The sequence below is a fragment of the Dendropsophus ebraccatus genome, chromosome 2 (genome assembly GCF_027789765.1).
Source record: "Dendropsophus ebraccatus isolate aDenEbr1 chromosome 2, aDenEbr1.pat, whole genome shotgun sequence".
Lineage (NCBI taxonomy): Eukaryota > Metazoa > Chordata > Amphibia > Anura > Hylidae > Dendropsophus > Dendropsophus ebraccatus.
In genome coordinates this window covers 151,315,424-151,329,829 of record NC_091455.1, presented here as the reverse complement: position 1 = coordinate 151,329,829, position 14,406 = coordinate 151,315,424, and the positions used below count along the sequence as shown (strand labels likewise).

At 42.2% G+C, this 14,406-nt stretch overlaps 1 protein-coding gene across 4 annotated transcripts in view; it reads left to right on the top strand.

Moving 5' to 3' along the window:
- TERT (telomerase reverse transcriptase) overlaps positions 1-14,406 on the top strand; it is a 49,199-nt gene that overhangs the window by 9,002 nt on the left and 25,791 nt on the right. For all 4 annotated transcript variants that reach the window (XM_069958535.1, XM_069958536.1, XM_069958534.1 and 1 more), the window contains exons 4-6: positions 6,087-6,273; positions 10,925-11,107; positions 12,114-12,275. In XM_069958535.1, the coding sequence (XP_069814636.1) occupies positions 6,087-6,273; positions 10,925-11,107; positions 12,114-12,275 (532 nt within the window). The remainder of the gene's footprint in view (positions 1-6,086; positions 6,274-10,924; positions 11,108-12,113; positions 12,276-14,406) is intronic.

Sequence of the window (14,406 nt, the reverse complement as noted above, 5' to 3'; positions counted from 1 at the left end):
CCTCGGTGCGGCTGGTGCTCCGGACTGCAGCGCTGTGCTCGTGCGCGCTGCGGCATGAGTAGCCGGAGGTACTGGGGAGGGGGTTGCTCTGCCGGCCGTGTGCAACTTCCGGGGTCTGTGCCTGCTCAGGTGGAGCGCCGGGAGGGTGACGCCGAATCAGCACGCGGTGCAGGAGGCGGAGCCAGACGGTCACATGGACTCTAGGCGCCAGTTTCAAAGGTGCTGTAAAGACGCCAGGAGGAGTGCTCAGTCTCTGGGTGCTTCGTCTGCTCTCTTCCACGAGCGGCTTCCTGGTGCTTATACCGCTGTATCCGCTGTATTTGACCCTCCTGAATCGCTGTGCGGATCACTATGGAGGCTGAAGGCGCTAAATCTACTGAAACTGCTCCACCTGCGACTCAGGCTCCAGGACTATGCAGTGGGTAAGAGGGGATGCTCCCCAACCAGCTTATTTTTTATCCATAACAATCATATATTTTGTTTTATTTTTAGGCGGGTCTAGAAACAAGGAATGCCCAGTTTGTAGAAAACGTTTAAGTAGCTCCTACAATAAAGTGCTTTGTGGTAGCTGTATGAATAGAGTATTGGAGGATCAGGGACCTTCATTTGTGCGTAATATGAGGAACATCATAAAAAAGGAAATTAGGGTAGGTCTCTTTTTTGTTTTAAAAAAGAGAAAAAGTATACATAATAAGCGAAGTTTTTTGCTTTAATTCTAGGCTTCCATGCCTTTTCAAGCCCTGCCCTCCACATCTCAGGCTCCTATGCCGGTCCCGCCAATAGCCCCTATGCCAGCTCCAGTTCTGCCTCTGCCAAATCCAACAGTCCCACCAATTTTTGAGCTAGAAGAGCCTGGTCCTAGCAGATCTGTATCTCAGCCTCCATCCTCCTTTTGGAGAAGAGGAGGACCAGTCCCTTGGCACTGATGCAGAGGATCTAGGCACATCGGGCATGGAGGGCTCAGAAGAGGTGGTAACTGATCCATCACCTACTGTCGATTTTGTTGACACTTTAATCAAGGCAGTAAGAGAGACTATGGGCATAGAGGAGACTCCTGAAACCCAGACCATACAAGATCGAATGTTTGGAGGTCTGGCTCCTAAGAAACGCCTAGTCTTCCCTATCCACCAGAATATCAAGACCTTAATCAAACATGAGTGGTCTAACCCGGATAGGAAATTCTTTGTGCCAGCTGCTTTTAAGTTAAAATACCCGTTTGACCAGGAAGAATCTAGCTCTTGAGGCAGCGCTCCCAAGATAGATCCTCCGGTAGCCAAGATTGTCAAGCATAATGCTCTACCGTTTGAGGACTGTGCCTCTCTGAAAGACCCTATGGACAAACGGGCAGAGATTTACCTAAAGAAGGATTGGGAGGCGTCTACTGCTATGTTTAAGCCCTTGGTAGCTGCCACTTCAGTCTCAAGAGCCTTGGAAGTATGGTTGTCTGAACTTAAAGAAATGATTAGCAGGGGAACTCCTAGTGATGAGCTCCTTAAACCCTTTGAGACCTTAGAAAAAGCCATGTCCTTTGTCTCTGAAGCTTCTGCTGACGCCCTTAAACTTTCCGCTCGTTCAGCCCCTCTATCTAACTCTGCACGGAGGTCTATGTGGCTTAAAGAGTGGAAAGGCGAAAGTCTAAATTATGCAGTGTCCCTTGCGAAGGCAACCTGCCTTTTGGTCCAGCCTTGGACAATATTCTAGAAAAAGCTTCAGACAGAAAGAAGGGTTTCCCTCTGATCGCTCAGCAACCTAGTCGCCCCTTCAAGGGAAAAGGTAGGAATACTCAGAGGGGCTCTAATAATAATAAGAAAGAGTGGAGACCCGCTAAAAAATCTAAGGGGTTTCTCTTTAAGAGTACAGATACCACAAAAAAGCCTTCACAATGATGCCAGGTCCCTGTGGGAGGTCGCCTTTCATGTTTTCAGCCACAGTGGTGTGGTATTTCCAATAGCACATTTGTTTTGGATATAATAAAACAGGGTTTGAAGATTTCCTTTGCGTCCTCCCCAGGGGAAAGATTTGTAGTCAATGATTTATCATCAGAACCAGAAAAGCAGGTAGCCCTTTCACTAGAAGTACAATCTTTACTAGATAAAAAAGTTCTAATCCCTATTCCAGAGGCCAAACGTGGTGGAGGTTTTTACTCCACTCTGTTTTTGGTAAAGAAAACCAACAGTTCTTACAGAACCATTATCAATCTTAAACCTCTCAACAAGGTATTAACTTTATGAGAGGTTTAAGATGGAATCAGTTGCCTCAGCCATCTTAAATCTCTCCCAGGATTGTTACATGGCTACCCTAGACCTAAGGGATGCGTATTATCATATTCCCATTCACCCAGACCACCAAAGGTTTTTGAGGGTGGCTATAAAGCTCAAAGACTCAAGGTTATTTTCAATACCAGGCCCTTCCCTTTGGTATCTCACAAGCACCTAGAGTGTTTACTAAAGTGATGGCAGAGGTAATGGCACACGTAAAAGAACAAGATATAATCATTATTCCATACCTAGATGATTTTTTGCTTGTGAGTGACTCAATTACTTCCCTTCAGGCCCAGATCAGAGTAGTAGAGGACATCATGTCTAACTTAGGCTGGGAGATTAATGATGAGAAATCAAACAAAATTCCCTCTCAGTATTGCCAATTCTTGAGGATCTGTCTGGACTCCAGGTCTAAAAGGTCCTTTTTACCCGAACACAAAATTTCCAGTATTTGTATTAGAACACAGGAACTTTTGGGTAATCCTCTGACTACTCTCAGGAAAGCTATCTCACTTTTGGGGCTATTGCATTCCTGCGGTTCCCTGGGCACAATATCCCTCTAGGGTGCTTTAGTCTCAGATTCTTGGTAAATGGGATGGTGTCTCTGAGTCTCTTGATTCTCCTTTCATTCTATCTCCACAGACACTCAGACACTCTTTCTTGGTGGAAAGAAAGGAATCTTCTCTCCAACGGACACCAGTCCTCGGGGATGGGGAGCCCATTCAGATTCTCAGGTCTTCCAGGGACAGTGGACTCCAGAGGAAGCCAGAGATCCTCAGAACGTGAGACAGTTGAGAGCAATATTCTTCTCCTTATCCCAGGCTCTTCCATTAATAGAAAACAAAAATGTAAGAATCTTAACAGACAACAGGTCAGCAGTGGCTTACGTCAACCACCAGGGAGGCACAAGGTCAATACAGCTCATGAGAGTGGCCCATTTTCTTTTCAGGTTAGTGGAACCACATTGTCTGTCCCTTTCGGCTCTACATTTGAAGGGGGTAGAAAATGTCAAAGCAGATTTCCTCAGCAGACACTCCCTAAACCAAGGGGAGTGGGAACTTTCTCAGAAAGTTTTTCTCCAAATCTGCAGTCTGTGGGGATCTCCGGAGATAGACCTCTTCGCCTCTCGAGCAAACAGGAAGGTTCTCAAGTTCTTCTCCCTCTGCCCGGCTGACATGCCCATGGCCTTGGACGCGTTAACTCAACCTTGGAACACGGGCCTACTGTATGCGTTCCTGCCCATAAGACTTATTCCGAGAGTGGTCAGGAAGATCAGACAGGACAGGGCCCAAGCAATATTAATAGCTCTCTTCTGGCCAAGAAGGGTCTGGTTTTCTTGGCTCAGGAAGATGTCCCTGACGGACCCATGGATACTACCAGACAGAGCAGATCTACTCAGCCAGGGCCCAGTCTTCTATCCACAAGTTCAGAATCTGCACATGACTGCATGGCACTTGAAAGGCAGTTGCTGATAGACAGAGGTCTTTCATCTGAAGTCATCACCACTTTGCTTGCCAGCAGAAAGAGAGTTACCTCCGCTATATACTTACGTACTTGGAAAGCTTTTTGCAGATACGTAAATAAACCTGTTAATGTGCTGGCTGCCCCGGACATTCCTTTAATTCTACAATTTCTTCAGGAGTGTCTAAACAAGAACCTTAGACCCAGCACCATGAAAGTACAGATCTCTGCCCTCAGTGCCCTCTATGACTACAAGCTAGCAGAACACAAATGGATTAAGAGATTTGTTAAAGCAGCCAGCAGGTTATGTCCCATGGTTAAGTCTAATATTCCTCCCTGGGATCTGAATCTAGTTTTAAATGGCCTTACAACTCACCCCTTTGAACCCATTACGGATTGCAATATGAAGTTTCTATCATATAAATTAGCCTTTCTCTTAGCCATAACTTCAGCACAAAGGGTTAGTGAAATCAGGGCTTTTTCTATACAAACCCCTTACATGACCATTAGAGATGATAGAATAATACTTTCTCCTGACCCAGCTTTCTTACCGAAAGTAGTTACTGACTTCCATAGATCTCAAGAAGTAGTGTTACCATCATTTTGCAGCACACCAGCTAATGAACGTGAAACATCTTTCCATAGTCTTGATGTTAGTAGAGCTATTCTACACTATCTAAAAGTTACAGAAGGATGGCGCTTGAGTAATAACTTAGTCTTTCCTTGAAAGGATATTAGTAAGGGTAGAGCAGCCTCTACACAGACAATAGCCAGATGGGTCAAACAAGCAATTGGAGAATGCTATAAGGCTAAAGACACGACAACACCACTGGGGTTTAGAGCTCATTCAACTAGAGCAGTAGCGACCTCATGGGCAGAAAGGGCAGCTGTTTCCATTGACCAAATTTGTAAAACAGCAACATGGAGCACACCACACACGTTTTTCAAACACTATAGATTACAATTATCTTCTACGGAGGATTTGACATTCGGTCGCAGAGTATTGCAGGCTGTAGTCCCCCCCCCCCCCCCCCCCCCAGGCTGCTATATTCCTATTCTATTCTCCAGGGGTGCCGTCATAGGGCGAGGAGAGAAAACATAAATTACTAACCCTGTAATTTCTTTTCTTTGAGCCCGTGACGGCACCCCGCCTAAATCCTGCCCTTGTATATATTGCATATATTGTGTGTGTGTATATATATGTGTGTATATATATATTATAAATAATATTGTGATATAGTAATAATTAATAATAATATATGTGAGCTTGGCTCCTAGGTCCTTGCTAAATAAATGACGAAAGGAGGTAAGTTTACTTCTTTTAAAGATCCAGGGATTTCCTGTATCCTGTTTCCTGTCCAATGGGAGTAGGAGGTGGACCTCTCCAGTGATGCCGTCATTAATGGGTTAGTAATTTATGTTTTTGGGTTTTATTTTTGCATTTAGAGTTTTAAACAGTTATCAACACGGGTAGTATGGTGCACAAAGCATGTTTTCAGTATACCATAATATTGCTGGACGTTTCGGTCAGCATGACCTTTATCAACAAGGTATACAAGTTCTATGTACAGAGAATAAACCGTGTTGTAACCTGAGTATGAGTGAGGATGGCAGCAATATTATGGTATACTCCAATCTAAATGTGTGCAGTTGATATTTCTTTTTCTGTATACAGTATTTGGCTGCCTGTGGCAGCCAATTTGGATTGGCAGCGCCGCTGCTGGGATGGAAAGGGTTAATCGCGAGGAAGTTTTCGTTTGTGAGGGTCCCTGGCCACTGTGTGTTTATCTCCTCGCCATAGATTCAACGAAGTAACGATGAGATAAAAAAATTTTTTTTAGCCATGTAGCCACTCAGGCAATCAACGCTATAACGAATATAACAGCAGTCCTCAGTTCAGGGATCGGACAGACTGGTCCCTATAATGCGCTTCCACTTCTCAGCTACTTCTACTTCTTATTGAAATGACTCTGTTGTGTCGGATAAGTAGTGTGCAGCTGTTTGTGAGCTCATTGCGTCATAATGAATAATGATGCAGGGAGTCCCTCAGAATTCATATCATGACTTTTTTTTGGGAGATTTTTCAAGCTATTTGCCAATAACAACTAATCACAGCAAAGCTTTTATTTCCTATATTATTCACATTGCTCTGGTAAAATAAAAGCTGAGCTGTGATTTGTTCCCAAGGGCAACAAAGAGAATTTTAGTAGAAAACAGCACAATACATACCCCCCCCTCCCCTTGTGTCTGTATCGTATTATAGGAGCTGAAGTCCCTTTTAGTAGGTCAGTTTAGCTCTACGAATCTTGCCACTGAAGCTCTGGTCTTTGGGTTTTCTGCTATTATGTCTTGTACTTTTTTAAGGAAACTTATGACAAATCTGAAACTACGTTTAATGTCGACTGATGAAATAGAAAATCTGCAGCAGCAAAAGAACACCCCTTTGGTTTCCAGGTTACGTTTCATACCGAAAACAAATGGATTGCGTCCAATTGCAAAAATGTGTAATACTTTGGTTACAAAACAAAGTAACGAAGCCAAGCAAAGAAAGGTAAATGATTTATTGTGACATGGACATGAAAAACCTATTGGGGCTCCCAGCATCATTTCTTTCTGAACTCTTTAGAGGAGCACTTTATGAATAATAAATAGCTTTCATAGAGCATAGTTACAGAAACCAAGAATATTTATAAATGTATAAAATAAGCTTATCTGACGACATTACTCTGTGAATGTACAGTATCTTACACTGATTCTGCAGTCACTATAATGTAAATCTGGGACACAACACCTTTCAGCAGCCTGATTGAAAAGGCAGTTTGTATTACTTTTTCTGGGGAGTGGCATAAAAAGCCCCAAGGAAAAGCAGGAAGATAATAGCATATAGACATGAGGGGAGGTGTATATATCTGTCCTATAGGTTGTCTTTGTCGTCTATAGAAATTAAGATGCCAATTTTAGTTGTTGTGCTTTTTTACTTTTTCTTCCCCGCCTTTAAAAAGCCAGAATTTGGACAAAAAAAAAATTGTCAAAAACTATTCAAAAATAAGCATCACTGATTTGGGAAGATGCAACTCTGTCTGGAAAAACTTCAAGAGCTGACACCCTTTCATCTTTGTGAAGCTCAAGTCCTATACACACAATCAAGTCCATGATATTTTATAAGATCAAGTGAAAGGTTAACTGGTACTTGATCCAAAACAGTGAGGACAAGGTCCTAGACCTCACATAGACTAAAGCCCATGAGAGTCAAAAAGAAAAGGTGGTGGGCACAGTAGCCAGTTGGCTGGTATTGGTCACTGCGCCCAAGAGCTGAGCACACAAAAGCTAGCTCAGAGGAGCTCTCTGACATGGTGTCTCTGCTGGCAAAGTACTGAAGACAACACAGGGGTGGTTTACATGTTGTGCCGCCAGGGAGGGGTAGAGGATTGAAAGGAAGTAAAACAAGGGTAACAACTGCAGGGCTGTGGAGTCGGTAAGCCGCAGCTCCAACTCTGACTCCTGAATTTTATCAGGACCGACTCCGACTCCTTCATAAATGGCCTGTCATATACCAGGGGAGCTATTTATCACACTGGCTCAGCAGCTTCTCCCTAATGTCCTACATGATCCTGGGGCAACTTCTGAGGGAATAAGGAAAGATATAAAGCACCTTCTCCTGTGTGTGCAGTGGATGCAGCCAGTCTCCAGCCTCCATGTCCTGAACAACTCAGAACTAGACTAGATGTTTAAAGAAACACTGCTAACAATGCCAGATCCCTGTGATATAGAGGTCAGCCATAGTAATATACAGGGGGGTCACACATAGTGATATAGAGGTCACACAGTGATATAGAAGGTCACTGTGGAGGCATGCAATAGCACGCACGCACACACACACACACACACACACAGCCTGCTGCAGCTATAGCACACACACACAGCCTTCTGCAGCCATAGCACACACAGCCTGCTGCAGCCATAGCGCACCCCACACACACACACAGCCTGCTGCGGCCAAAGTGTGCACACACACAGCTTGCTGCAGCCATAGCACACACACACAGCCTACTGCAGTCATAGCACACACACACAGCCTACTGCAGCCATAGCACGCACACACATACACACAGCTGCAGCCATTGAACACTGAAGAAAAACACACAATCTTCTCCCAGAGAGAAAAGGCCACACTGAGGACAGAGGTTACTGCTACACTACTTATGTCTTCTCCTCCTCTATATTACACAGGATATCTTCATATTACACAGCTGCTCAAATACAATCATCCAGGAAGAGAACAGCACAGATCTCCCCCCACACAATGGACTCTTCCAGCTCAGAAACAAACTGCCACATAGTGACTGAAAACTTTTCCATGATAATCCTTATGTAATAGGGCCAGTGTCCTATTAGAGTGTTGCTCATAATGTATATTCATGAGCAAAACTTGTATTATTCATATCAAAATTCAATTCTACATTTTTTAAAAAATTTTTTAAAGCTTGAGTCGGTACGTTTTTTTCCGACTCCAGCCAAAGCTGGCTCTGACTCCCAATTCCGACTCCAGCCAACACTAGCTCCGACTCCGACTCCACAGCCCTGAACAACAGGGGTAGGAATAGGTAACAACTGTGGTAGGGAAAATACAGTAACAAAAAAACTAAACTTAAACATATTAACCAAAAATAAAAACCACATCAAAGGAGGAGAAGGATTTGTCCTCACAGCAGGGGGGCACCTTAAAATGCTTGGACAGTTATCTCAAATGGATATGATGTGGCAATTGGCAATACTGGCAATTGATAGACAGTTGACTGATCCTTGCTGTGAGCCACAAGTGGCAATTTGCTAAAATTACTCCATGGATCAACAAAATTGTGACACTTTTAGGGGTCTGTGAAAACATGTTAAAAAGATAAAAAAAAAAAAAAAACAATTTAGGTAATGTTGACTGTTTCTAACCACATCACCCATATGTCTGTCTATCACAAGTATACCATGTCCTTGTCCCCTACTGCTAGTCTTGCCCATGTTGTACCTAAGGAGGTACAGGGTTCTCTGTATGGTGCTGCTTTAGGAACCATGGCTACTAGCCAGCACAGGACAATCGTTACACCGACTAACCATTTAAATGCAGTGAAAACACAATCCTCAGTGGTCTAGACATGGGATCGCACGCGTCTACTCCCCCCCCCCCCCCCCTTCCCCCTCAAGATGCAATCGCAAAGGGTTAGACTGTCATGTTTGCAGGGACAGGCCTCAACACGCCACTGGTCCCAACTCAGTGCTTGATTACTATGGGCTTCACCAGCCCTTAGTAATCAAGGACCAGATACATGGATTAATGCAGAATATACACTGCAATCAGTGTATTGCTTATAGGCGCCCTCTAGGGGACTAAAAGTTCATGTGAAAAAAAAGATTAAATCATCCCCTTTTTCCATTTTATAAATTCAATTACATAAATAAACATGTTTGCTATCTCCACGTGCACAGTTGGTCGAACTATTAAATTATTACATTTCTGATCTCGCACAAAAAAAGTATACATGCTACAAATTGCTGATTTTTGGTCACATTATATGCAGAAAAATTGGAATAAAAAGTCATGTATATGCTTGCAAGCTACCAATAGAAAGTACAGATCATAGTGCAAAAGATGACACCTCAAATAGCCCTGTAGATTGTATTTTATTATAAAGCAGTGAAATAAAATAAGTTATATAAATTGCCTACTGACTTAAGCAACATGGATAACATGCCAGTTTTACCATAGGGCACACAGCATAACGTAAACATGAACCCCTTCTACCCCCCTTCCCCAAACATCCCCAATGAAAAAATACAATTGATATCACAAGTGGGTAGTGCAAAAATGAAAATTGGCCTGGTCCTTAAGGGGATAAGGTAATAGACAGGTAGTAATGGCTTGAAGAGTCACTGTCGTTAAAAAATTTTAAGAAACTTTTTAACTGGGTTTTCTGTCATCCACTGCTCAGAATCAGGAAATCTTGACAGTTTTACATCCATCGGATCCTGTCTGAGATCTGAAGAGGGGGGGGGGAGGAGGAAGGAGCAAGATTAGTCAGCACCAGAGAGCAGAGAACAAAGGATTGGCACTCGCTTACTGAGCGTATTACACAGCTCGATCGTTTAGTAAGGGACGCACGGATATTGTTATTAATGTCCGTGCAGCTATTACCTGTCCACGGTCCCAGTGTTGTTCTGCCCTCTGCTTGCTTCCCGGATCTGCCGCTGGAGCTTCAAAGCGGGTCTCTGAACTGACAAGCCGCTTCGGAAATCACTGGCCATGGCGGTCCTAGATGGTGATTGGCTGTGCGGTGATTGGCTCTGAAGCTACAGCAGCGGCTCCGGGAAGCAATCGAGGGCAGAAGAAACCAGGCACCATGAACAGGTAATGTATTCAGTTTATTTTTTTTAGGCCTGAAATTATTTGCTGCCGACCACACATTGCTACATGTAATAATGATGCACGGTTGGCAGCTGGTTATTTTAGGTCAGGACCAAAAGGCACGATCAGCCATTACACGGAGCAATATCTATTTGCTTATCTCTCAGTGTAATAGGGCCCTAACTTTTTTTTAACTGGTCCAGCCACAACAGTTAGTGGCTAACTCACAGGCTACTGGCCCCCCAGCTCCTAATCCACAGACTTTCTGGGCAGTTAATAAAAATTTTCCTGCCTATCTGCCTCTGTCTGCAGCAGCAACCTCTCCCTTCACTCATCAGCAGCAGAATGGCTGCTGGACATGTGACTGCTGCTATTATACAATGGGGGTCACATGTCCCACCTGGCTGTGATTGCTAGGCAACGCTTTCAACAAACTTTATTTCCAAACCACAAACAGTTCCACCAATGTCAGTGATCAGGTCCATGGACCCCAACACATGGGCTTATTTAACAGGCACTACACTTCCAATGTACCTTTTGAAACATGTTATTCTTATATACGTTTTATATATTTCTTTATTTCACAATAAAACCATGGGTCTCAATTATGTTTTTTGAGTCATTTCCACCCATGGGGAAAAGACCATTAATACACCAGTGTTGCAGCACCTTTTCAAATACGCCTAAAACTTTCTAGAAAAATAGTTTATCCTGGGAACAAATGTTATCAACAGTTGTTTTCACAAGTTGCACTCATGCATAAAATGTATTTAATACGTTTGTGTTTGATCACTTCTTTCTTTAACAGTTTCAGCATTTTAGCACCCAAATCAAAAATCTCTACAGTGTATTGAATTATGAGAGTAATAAGTCTTCCAACTTGATTGGTTCTTCTGTATTTGGACTTGACGGCATCTATAAGAAATGGAGAAAATATGTGCTTTGGCTTAAAAAATCTAATTCAGAAAATGAGAAGTTTTATTTTGTAAAGGTCTGTACAGTATTATAATATGAAATATGTTGTTGAATCTTATATGATGTAAAATTCACTAAACATAAGTACTAAATTATTAGATGCCATATTAAATGAGTTACCCCATAATTCGATATTAACTTGCTGTGGTAGATTGGACCAAATACAACATTTTTAGGGGCAATTAGTAAGGCCATCTATTGTGTTCAGTGCTGGTGAGATAAAGCAGCTTCTTGTGCACTGATTCTCACTGGCTAACATGCATGTTGTAAATACATTGCATCACTTTTGTACTGCCTACATTATAGTTATCAACAGTTTTGCAGGCATGAAATGTATCATTTCCCACAATTCCTGGGAAGCACATTGTCTGCAGAGGCTGTGTTCACATATGTCGGGAATGGAGCACTAAACCAGACCCAGTGGCGTAGCTACCATAGAGGCAGGGTAGGTAGTTGCTATGGGGCCCAGGCAGGATGGGGGCCCGGGGGAGAAGGTAAAAGCGTGTGTCCTTCTGCTTAACCCCTTATGTACTGCAGTGTGTAAGTGACCCAGTGTTTACTTACATGCTGCAACAAAAAAAGGGTTAACAAACAGAAGATGGAGATTTAACCCCTGACCTCTGTTCTTCAGCTGGTAATCAAGTAGGAAAGGAAAATGTGCAGAGGTCAGGGGTTATCAGTGCACCAGCAGTAAAGCAGATATATATGTCCAGTGCTTTGTGTTGTGCGTAGAGGAGGGGAGGCCCTTAAAAGAAATTTTCTATGGGGCCCTGCCCCATAACTCCTAGCTACGCCCCTGACCAGACCTATAGACAGTTTGACATAGTTGCTCATAAAAGCCCTCAAAATATGCTGAATAATACAAATTTTACAGCGCCTGCACACCAGTTGGCAACTAGGTCAGTTCAGGGGATGGATGGGAAACTAGAGTTGCATAAAAGTACTTCTCTGTGTTTTTTTTTTTTTCTATTTTAAAATGTCTGACAAATGAAATATGAATTTTGTTTATTTCATTTTATCAGACTGATGTACAGCAGGCATATGACACAATTCCTCACACAAAACTTGAAAAAGTTATCTCAAAAGTGATAAATCCAGAAATTGAAGAAGTCTATTGCATCCGACGCTATGCCCTACTATGGCTGGACTCACACGGCCACATCAGGAAATCTTTTAAGAGACATGTAAGAATTGTTTCATTAAAGACCAGTGTGTTTTAATTTTGTATGCTATAGTTTTCCCACCGATAAATTTCAAATGATGCCCCTGCCAGCACCCTCATTGATCCCAAGAATGCAGGAACTGTAGTGCTTGGCAAATAACCACTAACTACCCTAGTGGTGAAAACGCTTAAAGGGGTTTTCTGGTATTTTGAATAAAAGCAAATGACTTGTCACTGGGATGGTGAAAAAATAGAAAAAAGGCCATACTTACTGGGGACAACCACACTCCCATAGCTCCTGTTCAGTTCCTTTTGGACCCCGGATCTTCTGTCGTCTTCCTGCTTCAGAGATGAGCTTGAAATAGGACACTACTGCTGCCAGTATTTGGCCCAGTGGGCAGGTCTCGGAAGCAGTAAGAAGACAGGAGATTGGGATACCGGAACAAGCCAGAGTGGAGCTTTGTGGAACCATATTTTCTTGCAAGGCATACAGCATCTGATAAGTACTGGAAGATTTGAGTTTTTAAATAAATTATTTACTAATCTGTACAACTTTCTAATGCAATATGATTTAAAAACTTTTTTCTCCTCTGGCCTACCCTATTAACCTCCTTAAGAATTGGACCATTGTAGCCTAAAAAAATAAAATTTAATATAGTTAATATCATTTATGCAAATAAATTGTTGGTAACATTTTGTTAAAAAAAGGAAATCCACAAACATCACTGAGGTTTATCCTGGAGTTAGCACCAGAGGTCCATTCTCTGCACTCACCATATCATGCTTTAAAGTTATTTTATTGTAGAAAAGTCATCAAAATACATATGACGGGACGTTTCGGCATCAAGCCTTCCTCAACTGTTTAATACATCATGGTACTAAACTCCCTTATATACGAAGAACACAGCTGTTGCAATCTACGACTAGAGATGAGCACACCGGGTTCGGGTTCGAGTCCATCCGAACCCGAACTTTCGGCATTTGATTAGCTGGGGCTGCTGAACTTTGATAAAGCTCTAAGGTTGTCTGGAAAACATGGATACAGCCAATGACTATATCCATGATTTCCACATAGCCTTAGGGCTTTATCCAACTTCATCAGCCACCGCTAATCAAATGCCGAAAGTTCGGGTTCGGATGGACTCGAGCATGTTTGAGGTTCGCTCATCTCTATCTACGACGTCTTCACATGGAGGCGGTGTCACTCTTTTCTTACACATCTGATTTTCATTAAGTCCATCACATCTTAAAGAGCAAAAGTCCCCATGTCATTACATACAGACACCGAACACAATGTGAACTTGCACCTATGTATTCATTTTACACAAACAATTATTTACAAAAACACTTAATAAAATCACTTACATATTTACACTATGTACAGATTCAAGGATCCCTAACACATTATTAATTCATAATAAAGATCAAAAAGGGAGCAATACAATATAAATTCAGAAACCTATGTTGTGATAAAAAAAAGTCATACCCTCATTCCTATTGTGGTGATAGAATTATCACCACAGAGAGAGAATTCTAGATATTGTAAACATTCATTGGTATAAGGAGGGGGAAGATATATCAGTATGGCATATATCAATGCAAGAAACTACCCACTTCGTATTCTGTGTTTAACCCTTTCGGGTGCAGTGTTTGTAAGGAGTGTATCCAAAAAGCCTCTCTTTTTTTTTTTTTTTTTTTTTTTTTTTTTTTTTTTTTTTTTTGGAGAAGCTTCTTTATATCTCCCCCTCTCTTTGATAAAACAACTTGCTCTATGGGTCTATTTACACAGAAAGATTATCTGCCAAAGATTTGAAGCCAAAGCCAGAAACAGACTGTAAACAGAGATCAGGTCATAAAGAAAAGCCTGAGATTTCTCTTTTCAAATCCATTCCTGGCTTTGGCTCCAAATCTTTGGCAGATAATCGTTCTGTGTAAATGGACCGTTACACTTGGAATCTAAGCTGTGAAATTGCATGTTTTTTTTAGCATGGAAGTGATTAGGCATTGGTAAAAGCAAGTTGTTGCACCGGATTGTAGATTTGTGTTTACTTAGCCGATCGTGGATCGGTTGTGTCGTTTTCCCCTATATAAACTAATGCGCACAGACATTTTATACTGTATATTACATTTTTTGTTTCACATGTAAAAAAAAA